At 35.5% G+C, this 13,972-nt stretch overlaps 1 protein-coding gene across 1 annotated transcript in view; it reads right to left on the bottom strand.

Annotated features, from left to right (window-relative positions):
- The window catches only part of RNF17 (ring finger protein 17), a 236,641-nt gene that overhangs the window by 89,479 nt on the left and 133,190 nt on the right, over window positions 1–13,972 (bottom strand). The window contains exons 20-22 of the mRNA XM_042782988.1: window positions 6,961–7,188; window positions 6,202–6,352; window positions 5,789–5,907 (exon numbers count right to left, since the gene is read on the bottom strand). Of these exons, the coding sequence (XP_042638922.1) occupies window positions 5,789–5,907; window positions 6,202–6,352; window positions 6,961–7,188 (498 nt within the window). The remainder of the gene's footprint in view (window positions 1–5,788; window positions 5,908–6,201; window positions 6,353–6,960; window positions 7,189–13,972) is intronic.

Here is a 13,972-nt window from a genome sequence, read left to right as displayed (position 1 = left end):
CCTCAAGAAAGCATAAGAAACCTATATAAATGGAAGAACATATCATGCTCATGGATAGGAAGATTGAACATTATGAAAACGTAATTCTACCCAAAGCAATCTATACATTCAACGCAATCGCAATCTAGATCCCATGAACGTTTTTTAATGGTATGGAAAAACCAATTACTAACTTTATATGGAAAGGAAAGATAAGGAAAGATAGTGTATTCCTTGGATAAGGAAAACACTATTGAAGAAGAAGAACAAAGGAGGAGATCTCACACTGCCAGATGTCAAAACCTACTACAGAGCCACAGTAGTCAAAAATGCCTGGTTTTAGTACAATGACAGACACACAGAACAATGGAATAGAATTGAGAACCCAGTAATAGATCCGTTGACCTATCGTCAGCTGATCTTTGACAAAAGGCCTAAACACATTAAATGGAGAAGAGAATGTTTAATAAATGGTGCTGACCAAACTGGATATCCATGTGCAGCAAAATGAAATAAGATCTTTTTCTCAGGTATATAGTAGAGCTCACAAGGGACAAGGTTGTAGTCACTTCTTGGTCACAGCAGCTACCCAGAAGGAGCAAGTAGTTGAACCCGTGGGTTCAGGACCATAGTCACAGGGGACATCAAGCTCAATAGGCATAACTTACTACAAAAACATTGTTTCATCTCCTACTTTGGTGAGTAGTGACTGAGATCTTAAAAGCTTGCAAGCAGCCATCTAGATACAATTGTGGGTCTCTCCTCATCCAGAGCAAAGAAGAATGAAGAAAACCAAAGAGTCATGGAAACAATTAGTCCTAGCAAGTTGTACACCATGTGATCCACAGCCTATATGACTATGAGACCAGAACTCAATGGTGCCCGGCTACTACTGTCAACCACTCAGAGGGTTATCTATGTAGGAGATCCTGGATAGAGAGGGAGAACAGTGTGGAACAAAACTCAAAAAATCATTTGGGGAAAAAAAAATGGGGACCAGGTTTGCTGGTCTGATAGAACCTGGTGGAACCACTGAGACTATGGTCCCTAGCTGCCCTTCAGGTCTGTAATTGAGCCCACATCCGTGGCTTCCAGCTAAACAAAAGACAGGCATGTGAGTGGAACATTTACCTCAGGTAGATATACTCCTTGGAGAACACAATCATGGGAGAAAGAAGGGCTGTTGATGCATAAGGAGACAGCTCAGGGGGCAGGAGTGCATGGAGGGATAGACACAGGGAAGAGGTAACTATCGGGAGAAAGTGGGAGGGGAGCTGTTGCACTGGAGTAAATTGTAGTCAATGTCATGAGACAAAGTGTATGTGAACTGGTATATGGAAAGTGAATTTGCTCTATAAACTTTCACCCAAATCACAATTAAAAAAAAAAAAAACACAACTACCAATGCGATTAATTAAATGTCAAATGTCTGGATTGGAACTAAGGCTGAAAGAGGAATAAAACAAATCTTTATTGAGCATCTAAAAAAAAAAAAAAATGAACATAGTTCCAAAGTTAAGTCAATATTATTAGCAAGTTCTTCTTTTCCCCTCCCCTTTCTCCCACTATCTCATTTGAAGTCCTTTTATTCCTGGTTATATGAATAAGGTAAATAGAAAACTTATTCAACTTTTAATTATTCTCATTTTTTTTTGAAATTTTGCTGTATTTACTTTGTTAGAGCATCCACTGTTTATCAAACTATTTCTCTAATATTGACCATTTAGTGTTAGTTCTACAGGTAACACAAAAGCAATGCTTACCACCAGTCCTTACATAAAAATCTCTCTTGCCTGAAGAAAAATGCAGAACAAATTTCAAATTCTGATGGAAACCAGAATGTCTGGATGGAGGCTGGATGAACCCCAAGAGGATTATCCTCAAATAATCTTTAATCTTTAAATCAAAGGTCTTTTTAAAGCCAAACAACATTTTGCTTAAACAGGGAAGAATGTCTGCCTTGAGCACTGTACTCTTTCACGATCTATCTGCATGGGATCAAACTGACAACAGCACCTCAACAGATTAGACAGGAACCTTCAGGACCAGTCAGTTCATGTTAATTCATGAGGAACAACTCAAAAAAGGAGGGTGAGAATGGTTGCACAACTCGAAGAATATAATCAATGTCACTTTTACATTGTACATGCATGTGTACAAACTGTTGGGTTGGTTTACATTCTGCTGTATTTATTCTCAACAAAAAAAATAAAATAAATTACTTTTAAAAAATCTCTTTCATTTTTTTGGTTGTCTAAAGCTTGTTCTTTAAATAGATTCCTCAGGAAAAGTTCCAAGGAGCAATATCTCCTGGCTTCTTGAATGGTCGTAAGAGTTTGTGGTCTTTACACTCGAAGGTCAATTTGGCTGGATGTAAAATCCATAGTTCACCATTTTCTTTCCTTCACCATTTTAAATGTTACCCCATTTATCTTATGGCACAAAGTACTGATTATGACAGTGTGATTTTACTACTCTGGTAAGTTAATAAATTTAATAGATTCTCTCTCAGTGTCAGCCATTTTGAAATGATTTCCCTAGATATGCACTGTTGTCTTTCAATACATAGTTTCAAATAGTCTTTTATTTTAGGTATATTTCTTTTTGCTTTTAATTGTGATTTATGTGAAAGTTACAGGGCAAATTCGTTTTCCATTCAAAAGTCCATACACATTTTGTTTCATGACACTGAATGCAATCTCCATAATGAACAGGACTTAGTTAGGTACCTTTGTTTGTTCTATTGCTTTAGTTTTCCTTTTTGGGATTCCTATTACATTTGTATTGAATCATCTTTGTCTAATTTAGGTATCTTTTGGATCCTTCAGATCTTTGTTTATTAAAAAAATTTTCCTTTCTATCTTCTGTCTCTTTTGAGGCATTATCATAACTGTTTTTCTGTTTCTTCCAGTTTAGTCTACATTTCTGAGATTATTTTCTTTTAGGAAGAAGGGGTGAATCATGAATATTTTTCTAGCTTCATGGCTTAGAGCTCTCTCTTGTGTTCCTAAAGTGATAAACTATATGGTGTCATACATTGAAATGTTGTTCCTCTGTTCCCTTTCTTTACTTTTCTTTGTACCTTTTCTTTTCCCCATTGTCTCTGAACTGCTGAAATTAGAGTTTACTTCCAGTAGTTTCTTCTCAGTGTAGGGTCATGGAAGAGAATTTCAGTTTATTTTCAAAATTTTATATGGCTAAATATAACCAGAACATTCTTTAGAAGAGAGGATGGTGAGACTTTAGCTCACTTACTTTGGACCATCAGGGAAGACCAATCACTAGAAAAGGACATCGTGGTTGGTTAAGTGGAGGGTTAGTCAAAGTGGGAGATGCCCTCAGGAAATGCACTGACACAGTGATCTCAAACATAGATTATGAAGATGGCACAGGATTGGGTAATGTCTTATTCTGTTAAACATAAGGTCATCATGGGTTGGAGGCCACTTGACAGCAATTAACACCAACAGCACCAACAATATATGGCTAAGAAAGTTCTAGTACTATGTAACACTTTACAGATGATTTATATTCAACTATGAATTGCATCTTGCATTATTCCTGACAATAGTTTTGGTTGCTATTCTCAGATTGGCCTGCATGGTCCAGTGAGACAGTGTTGCCAGTTCCTATTGTCAGAGTTTTTAGAATCCCATCTGTCTTTCTTCCACATTCTCCCACATAAATGCTGATGCCATAAGGGTCCTGGTTCATAGTATGCCCTACCTGCTCATACATAGGGATGCCTGAAGGGAAGCCTTATTACCTGCTTTTTTTGTTGTGTGTGATTTTCTTTTTTCTTTTACAGAGCAAATTCACTTTGTATACAGCAGCTCACATACACTTTGTCTCATGACATTGACTACAATCTACCACAATGCAAGAGCTCCCCTTCTACCTCCTCCCCATAGATACCTCTTCCCTGTGTCCTTCCCTCCATGCATTCCTGCCCCCTGAGCTGTCTCCCTGTGCATACACAGCCATTCTATTCTCCCATGATTGTTCTCTCCAAGGAGTTTATCTACCCAATGTAAATGTTCACCTCATATACCTGTCTTTTGTTTGGCTAGAAGCCAGATGAGTGGGTTCAACTCCAGACCTGATCGGTAGCTAGGGGCCATAGTCTCAGTGGTTCTACCAGGCTCTATCAGATCAACAAATCTGCTTTTTTTTTTTTTTTTTTAAAATGATTTTGAGTTTTGTTCCACATTGTTCTCCCACTCTATCCAGGATCTCCCACAAAGATCTCCCTCCACATGGTTGACAGTGGTAGCCAGGCACCATCTAGTTCTTCTGGTCTCATAGTCGTATAGGGTGAGGATCACATAGTGTACCAGTCACCTGGACTGTTTCCATGAATCTTTGGTTTTCTTCATTCTTCTCTGCTCCTGGTGAGGAGAGACCCATTGCTGCATCTACATGGCTGCTTGCAAACTTTTAAGATCCCAGTAACTACTCACCAAAGTAGGATGTGGAACAACGTTTTGTGTAGTATGTTATGCCAATTGAGCTTGATGTCCCCTGTGACTATGGTCCCGAGCCCAGGTGCAACTACTCACTCTCTCTGGGTAGCTGGCTGTGGCCAAACAGTGACTACAACCTTGTCCCTTGTCAGCTCTACTATATACCTGGGAATTCTTACAGAACATAACAATACACTTGCAGAAACATTGTCTGCAACCCTATACATAGTTTTGGGCACACTCCCCTCTGCATAAACATACCTAATAATTTAACCTGTCCACCCATCTATCTACCCATATACCCATGTTTGCCTTCACCGACAATGCAGTACTGTATGTGCAAAAGGGTTCACCTCTGTTGTCTGCACCTCCCATGAACCTCTCTATGTCTTCCTCTTCCTCAATGCCACTGTCTTTATCACTCACATTTGGTGCACTGCTTTTCTTTTGACCCAAATCAATACTTGTCTCTACCTATGTAACAGTGTTCCCTCTCCTCACCTCCCAGCCCTGATAACCAACAAAGAAAATTTCCTTCTATATATATAACCTAGGAGCTCTGGTAGTGTAATGCCTAAGGCACTTGACTGGTAACCAGAAGGCTGGTGGTTCAAACCCACCAGCCACTCCTCGGAAGGGAGGTTGGGCAATCTACTTCCGTAGAGATACCGCCTTGGAAACCTATGGAGGGGTTGCTATGAGTTGGGTCCAAATCGACGGCACATAACAACAACACAACAATATATAAACCTCTCCTTGACTTTTTACAGTAACAGACTAATACAGTATTTGTCCTTCTGTGTTGACTTATTTCACTCAGCATCATGTCCTCCAAGTTCATCCATGTTATATGGTGTTTTGCAGATTCTATGTTATTCTTCAAGGTTGCATAGTATTCCATTGTATGTATGTATCATAGTTTGGTTATCCATTCTTCAGAGGATGAACACCTACCCTGTTGCCATCTTTTGGCTATTGTAAATATTGCTGGGATGAACATGGGTGTGAATATATCTGTTTTTGTCCTGAATCTCACTTCTTGGGCTATTACCTACTTTTGCTGTAGATGTGGACTATGTAGTGAAGTTGCTCTGATTTTATGATTCCATTGGACTCAAAAATTTTATGATGCCATTTTTCCAGAATCCTAGAGAGGATTTTTTTTTTCTGTAATTTATGTATTTTTAGATTCCAAGTAATTCTAAGCTTTTGAAATAGTTCATTTTTTTTAAAACTTCAGAATACATTAACAAAATTAAAACTAACAAGAGACTATCTTAAAAGAAAAATACTTATAATGATCATATTCAATAATAAGAAAATATATTTATTCTGCTAAAAGCTACCTTATATCAACAAGACAGCATTCCAAAGATAATCTTCCCATTGTCTTTAGATTTTCTTGAAGTTCTCGTAGACAGTTAATATTCACTACTAGTTCCACACCCACATCATACAGCAAGACCTATGAAGATAATAGCTTTTAAGTTTATGGAAAGACAACATTTAAAAATTTTTGTTTGCCAAAAAACAAAAACAAAAACCACAAAATCCCAAAGAAGTCAACTTATAGCTGGCTGAGAAATAAGATGAATGAAATAACAAATTAAAAACAAATAGGACATTAAAAAAAGGGGGGGGATATTGATAAGAAAATAAAGCAGAACTGTAAACATACATTTTTTGCAAACTAAAAAGCATAATAAAAAATAAGAAAATCCATTCACTTTCACAATTATATTTTTAACTCGTCATTTACCTCCACCAATGTATCTGTAAGCATTCTGATGATCTGGCCTCTTCGCCACTGATTTTTATCAGGGATCTTAACAGCACAATGCATGTCATTTTCCCATTTAATAGGTTCCCACTTTGAATTTTCATAAGCAGCTACCATTTTTTCTTCTAAACTAAATAAAGATAAAAAATATTTAACTTTAAAATCTTTTCTTACAGTTCTCTGACCACATTTCTTCTATTTTCCCTCATTGCTCATTCCACTCCAGCTAAACTTGATACCTTGTGTTCCCTCTGCCAGACAGACTTCCCCCAGGTATCCACATGGTTTATTCCCTTTCCTCCTTCAATAGCTACATTTAAAACTGACCTCACTGACTCAATGAGGCCATCTTAGGTCACCCTAAAATTGTCTTCTTCCCTAATTTGCTTCATTTTTCTCTGTTGTCCTTATCATCATCATATGCCACACTGAATATTTTGTTTGTTGTCACACTCTGTACTGGAATTTAGCTCTGAGTGCAAAGACTTGTCTATGTTTTCACCACTGTACTCAACACCAAGAAAAAATGGCTGTTACATAATTGGTTTTCAATAAAGATTCATGGAATGAATGAATTGAGCAGTAAAAGCAACAAGATAGCATTTTTTTATACATTTACCTAGCTTTTTACTATTTTTTCTACTTTTAATATTCTAAATTTAAGACTTATAGATGTTTAAAATAAAATTCAGAAAGAAGAATAAAACCACATGCAGTATATGTTATTTTATATTATACCTATTAAGTAAGTTTTCTGTTAATAACCACTGGACATAAATCTTCTCAGGAGAGATAACATTACAGATATGCACAGGTAGTTCCTTATTATAAAATGACTGGAAATTCTCATTAGGTAAAGATTTTGTAGACACAGGCTTTAACTTGTTTACTTCATTTGAAATAATTTCTTCTGGAGAAGGATCCCACACTTCACTATGCTTTTTGGAATTATCTTTAATGGTGTATCTGAAAAAATAACAAAACCTGTTGATAAAAATAATAGTGTGCAAAATACTTGTATTTGCTTTTCTTAGATCTAGAGATAAACAAGATTCACTCCTTCCCAGTTCTGATATTGATATCTTATCTTAGTCCTGTTTTTTTAAGCAAAAATAAAGAGTACTTAACAAAACTAAACCAAGCACAAGAATTTTTAAGAACTAAACTGAAAATCAAGCTTTCTATTTTAAAAGTTTTAAAAACCAACTATGCTCACAATTTTACCTTTTCCAACTAGTATCTTGTACTTAAAAAAGGAACAGAAGAGTTATTCAGATTATTTGATGATGTAAATACTTCTAGGCTGGCGGTTCAAACCCACCAGCCTCTCCTTGGAAGAACACTGTGCAATCTACTTCTGTAGTGATAACACCTCAGAAACCTAAGGAAGGGGGTCCCTAAGAGTCGGATCTGACTCAACAGCAGTGAGTTTTTTTTAATACTTCTACTTGGCCCTAAAGCATCAATCCTTTTTCTAATAAGAATACCAAACCATACCAAACTCACTGCCATTGCGTCAATTCTGACTCAGAAACCCCCATTGGGTTTCCAAGGCTGTAAATCTTTACTGAAGCAGACCACTTCATCTTTCTTCTGCAGAGTAGCTGGTGGGTTTGAACCACTGAACTTTTGGTTAATAGTCAAATTTCTTAACCACTACACCAACAGTGTGCCTTGCTAATAAGAATACAAGAGAAAAACAACTATTAAAATGCATTAAGAAGTAAATCACTGAATGAAGTGTTAGAATATCTAATAAGTTAGATTACCTCAGACTCTAACTGCAGATAGTTAGGTACTATTTTTCATTTCTATAGAATAAAAGAAAAAAAAAATTTAATTCTATCACAATAAGCTGAGATTTAAGATTACTACTAAAAATTTTTGTTGCTAAAGCCAATGGACAGTTTTCATATCTTATATCTCTCAGCATTAGCAACTCTTTTCTTCTTGAAATGTTCTTCTTTTGGTTCCTGGTTTTCCTTAAGTCTTATGGTCTTGTTCTACTATCTTTTGGCTTCTCTTTCTTTCCCATAAGTGATAATCCTTAGGGTTGCATCTTCATCAAGGGAGGTTGAGATGAATAATGAGAGGGATAAATTCATTCATTTTCATGGCCTCATTTAAGGCATTTAAATGCATATTATTATATTTATATGTGTTAACTCCTCTCTGTACCACCTAACCATATCTCTCATCTGAGCTCCAGATTCATAGATTCATTTCCTCCATTTAATAGTATTTACTGAACACATACTATGAGTCATGCAAAGTACAAGGTGCCATAGATCAAGCAGTGAACAAAACAGGCAGAATTTCTCTGATCATGGAGTATATTTTCTAGTTTATTAAAAGACAAGTACATAATTGCTAATTACATAGATAATAAATTATGAAACAAACAAGAACTGCCAAGGCAAAGAACAAGGTCACAGGCTAACAAAATCTCATTTAGTGTGGGGTTTGGGAAAGGTTTCTCTGATCAATATTTCATCTGAGATTTAAAAAGAGTAAGTAGGAACTAGCTAGGTATTCCAGGAACTGAAAAAAAAAAAAATCATGTCTATTATTATTTGAAGATACACATCTTTAATTTATGACAGTCAACTGAAAGCTGTGGAGAAACAACTAAAAACAGTAAAACAAAGACTTTAATCAATAAGCCAATGATGGAGATAAAATTGAATTATATCAAACAGTCAATATACAAAACAAAAGAAAAAGGGAAAAAAAATTAAACAACTAACAGATTGGAATAATTGAAAACAACTGGTTTGATCATAAATTAAATCTAAGCAGATCAATGAATATATTAGATGTACATGGTTAAAACATCCCAATTATAAGGCAGACATCATCAGAGATAAAAAAAAATCAAAATCCAACAACATGCTATCTATTAAAAACTCACTTTAAATATAAAGACATAGATAGGCTAAAAATAAAGAAATGGAAAAAACATACCATGCAAACACTAATCAAAAGAAAGTGGGAGTAGCTATACTAACCCACAAAGTAGATTTTAGCACAAGGCATGTTACCAAGAATATAAAAAACGTGTATTAAATAATGATGAAAAGGTCAATTTACAAAGTAGACATAATAATTCTAAATATGTATGCACTAAACAACTGAATTTTAAAATATGTGAAGGAAAAAGTGATAGAACTCAAAGGAGAAATAAACAAATCCACAATTATAGTTGGAGACGACAACCTCCCTCTTTCAGTAATCAATAAAAATATATAGATAAGAATAAATAAATAACCATATAGAAGAACCTCAACCAACCTGACCAACTGAGAAGTAGAATACATATTCTCTTCAAGAGGACATAGAACATTCATCCATATAGACCATATTCTGAATCAGAAAACAAATCTCAACACATTTAAGAAAATTCAAATTAAACAAAATGTTCACTGAGCTCAATAGAATTAAACTACAAATCAGTAAGACATGTCTAGAAAATTTCCCCAAAATATGGAAATTAAGTAACATGCTTCTAATTAATTATGGGTTAAAGAAAGTGTCACAAGGTAAATCAGAGAATATTTTGAATTGAATAAAAATGAAAATTCTGCATATTAAAATGTGTGGAATGTAGCTAAAGCAATTCTAGGAGGAATATTAGAGCATTAAATGCCTATATTAGTAAATAAGAAAAGTTTTAATAATCTAAGTTTCTACCATAAGAATCTATTAAAAAGAAGAGCAAATTCAACCCACCACAAATAGAAGAAATAAAAAGTAGAATCAGTGAAATTGAAAATAATAAAACAACAGTGAAAAATAAATGAAACTAAATTTTGATTCCTTTAAAAGATTAAGAAAATTGTAAAAACCCTGCCAGACACATCAAGAGCAACAGAAGACACAAATTACCAAGATCAGGAATGAAAGAAAGGAAATCATTCTAGAATGTAGAGACACAATAAGGGCATATTATAAACAACTAGGTGGTGTAGTAGGAGCTCTGGTAGCATAGTGCCTAAGGCACTTGACTGCTAACCAGAAGGCTGACGGTTCAAACCCACCAGCCACTCCTCGGAAGGAAGGTTGGGCAATCCTACTTCTGTAGTGATACTGCCTCGGAAACCCAAGGAGGGGTCGCTATGAGTCAGGGCCAACTCGACGGCAAATAACAATAACAATAACAGGTGGTGTAGTGGTTAAGGCATTTGGTTGATAACCAAAATGTAGGTGGTTTGAACCCATGAGCTGCTCTGCAGAAGAAAGATGGTGTGATGTGCTTCTGTAAAGATTTACAGCTTTGGAAACCCAATGGGTGTCACTATGAGTGAGAACTGACTCAATGGCAGTAAGTAGGGCTTTTGGTTTGTATGCTAATAAATTCTGTAACCTAGAAGAAATAGGTAAATTCACTGAAAGACAGTACCACAGATCACTTAAGAAGAAATATGTCACTTGACTAGCCCTATAACAATTTAAAAAATCAGATTTTAGTTAGGTTTTTTTTTTTTTTCCTAAACTCTTCCAACAAAGAAAACTCTAGGCTCAGATGACTTCACTGTTAGAGTCCACCACACATTTAAGGAAGAAATTAATACCAGCTCTACACAAACTTTTTTCAGAAACAGAAGAAAATTCTCATCAGATCTGCATAATCCTGATAATATTACAAGTAATGAAACAACAGACTAATATCCCTTGTTAACAAGGAACCATCAACAGAATATAAGCAAATCAAATCCAGCTATATACAAAAAGGGAAATAAATCATAATCAAGTGGGGTTTATCCCAGGTATGCAACTTAAAAAAAAAAATCAATTGCTGTTATTTCCCATATCTAAAGACTAAAAATGAAAAACTAAATTATCACTGCAATAGTGATGAAATAACTTGGAAATGGAGGTGGTGACAGTTGCACAACATGATGAACCTAACTATTGTCACTGAATTATTTATGTAAAAAAAATGTTAAATTGGTAAACGCTTAAAATAAATCATCACAACAGATGCAGAAATATCTTAGACAAAATATTTTCAACAAACTAGGAACAGGAGGGAAGGTTCTCTACCTGATAAAGTACATGTACAAAAACTTACAGCTAACATACTATTTAATGGTGAAAGACTGTTTCCCCCTAACACTGAACAAAGGAAGGATGCTTGCCTGCTCTCACCACTCCTATTCAACATCCTACTATAGATCCTAGTCAGTGCAATAAGGCAAGGAAAAAAAAAAAAAAAAGATTCAAAGGGCAGAATTGAACTGTCTTTATGCACAGATGGCCTGCCTGTCCATATAGATCCCCACAGAAATCTACCAAAAAAGCTAAAACTAATTAAGAACTTTAACAATGTCATAGGATGTAAGGTCAAAAGCAACTCTATCTCTATATGCTACCAATGAATAATTAGAAATTTAAGCTTTTACAAATGTGCCATTTATAAGAGCATACTAAACATGAAATTCTTAGGGATTTGTATAATAATATATATCCAAGATGTGCATGTTAGAAAGTACAAAACATTAATGAGAGAAATCAAAGAAGACAAACAAAAAGAGAGATATACTGTGTTCATGGTCTGGATGACTCAATATTATCACAATGTCAATTCTCCCCAAAATGATCTACAGATTAAATGCAATCTCAATAAATATCATGGAACTTTTTTTGTAGACATTGACAAGCTTATTTTTATATTTATATAGAATCCAAAAGGACTTAAAAATAGCCAAAACAATTTTGAAAATGAATAAAGTTGGATGACTACTTTACCTCATTTCAAGACTTACAAGCCCATACACATTTATGTTCCACTGATTTTTGACAAGGGAACCAAGGTAATTCCAAGGAGAAAGCCTAATCTTTTCAACAAATGGTACTGAAACAATTGGACATGCATTTTTTTTTTTTAAATGGGACCTATACCTTTCACAATATATCAAAATTAACTCAAAATGTATGCCAGACCTAAAAATCTAAAACTGTAAAACCTCCAGAAGAAAACATAACAGAAAATCTTTATAACCTGTGTTAGAAAAAGATTTCTTAGTTACAACATAAAAAGCTCAAATCATAAAAGAAAAAATATTGGTGAATTAAAATTAATCAAAATTAAAATGTTCTACATTAAGAAAATGAAAAGACAAGCCACAGATAAGAAAAAAATATCCACAATGCATCTACTTAATGAAAGTCTTATATCTAAAATGAGCTCTGATGGCGTAGTGCCTAAGTCATTTGCCTGCTAACTAGAAGGCTTGTGGTTCAAAACCACCAGCCACTCCTCGGAAGGAAGGTTGGGAAATCTATTTCCATAGTGAGACCTCCTCAGAAACCCAAAGAGGGGTCGCTGTGAGTCAGATACAACTTGATGGCAGTGAATTTGGTTTGGTTTCTTACAACTCATTAAGAAAATAAGCAATACAATAAAAAGCACAAACATTTTAAAAGATAATTCCCCAGGAAAGAGAAACAGATAGCAAATAAGTACATGAAATTATTCTCAACATCTTTAGTCATTAAAGAATGCAAACTAAAATCATTATGAAATAACACGCTCCATTACCAAAACCAAAAACCAAACAGGAAGCATGTTAGGACAAGAAGGAGGAGCATTATCACACATTAAGCATGTGGTTATAATCCTCTGCTGGGTATCACTGATTCTTCATCTTACATTTACAGGCATTATAAATAGTTGCCATACTGGCTTTTCTGAGGGCTGTATGTGTGAATCTGTTAGCAGAGTTCTTGGGAACCACTCCATTGCACTAGACTTTATTGTGGAAGAAATGTTTTGTCTTGACCTCAAACGTTCCAAGTCGTCCTCACCCCCACCTTGCCCTCTGGCTTCTGGAGCTGCTTCAACCACTGACGTGCCATGGGTGGTATGTATAAGCACAATGGCTTAAGCCTGGATATCTTTGAAAGCATCCACTTAAACACAGCAAAACGCCTACCCCCCCAATTCTCTTTTCCATGGGTATAGGGGATTGTCTAAGCAGACAGACATTCAACATAGAAATAAGATGCCAGTCTACTTTTCTTAGAAACATCCTCAATTCCTAGGAGCCATTTTCTTGATTCCAGAGTCCCTTATGGATGGAGGTAAAAGCCACTCTCCTCTCTCATTACACTAAAGACTGCAAGTATCTTTCCCTCTATATTTCCTAGTCTAGGAACAAGGAAGATGTCCAAATCTATATCCTAAACAGATATCTAATGGGGGATGATGTGACAGCTTCACTTCTTGTAAGTACCCTAAATAGCTGAGTAATTCTCTTATAGCAGGCTATTACTTACCCTCCCCATCTTGCTGGAGAGAAGAGCCACTGGACTCTGCACAAGGGTGGTAACTACAATGGTGGCAGTGGCAATTTCCTCTCCACACCACCCCTCCCTCCAACTCAGAGATGGTGGAGGGAATGGGTAGTATGGTCATGGTAGCATATATGTGATCAACTCAAGGTCTGGACAGGATGTCTGGCCCCAACTTAGAATGTGGAATACTGAGTATGTTTTAATCTGTATCTTTGCACCTGAGGCCAAGTTCAAAGGAACACAAGTTAAGTGCTCAATTGCTAAACTGAAGTACACACACATACTTATTGGGGATTTTATAAAAATATTTACCAATAAAAGGTGGATTATATGAATAGGATATTTTATACACACACACTTATAGTTATTTAATTTCACTTTATAGATACATATAGGAGTATAGATACATAATACTCCTACATGTGTATGTGTGTGTGTGTGTGTGTGTGTGTGT

This window comes from Orycteropus afer, unplaced genomic scaffold, assembly GCF_000298275.1.
Source record: "Orycteropus afer afer isolate SDZICR_OR568_19922 unplaced genomic scaffold, OryAfe1.0 scaffold00561, whole genome shotgun sequence".
NCBI classification, from domain to species: domain Eukaryota; kingdom Metazoa; phylum Chordata; class Mammalia; order Tubulidentata; family Orycteropodidae; genus Orycteropus; species Orycteropus afer.
This window is presented reverse-complemented; position numbering and strand designations above follow the sequence as displayed.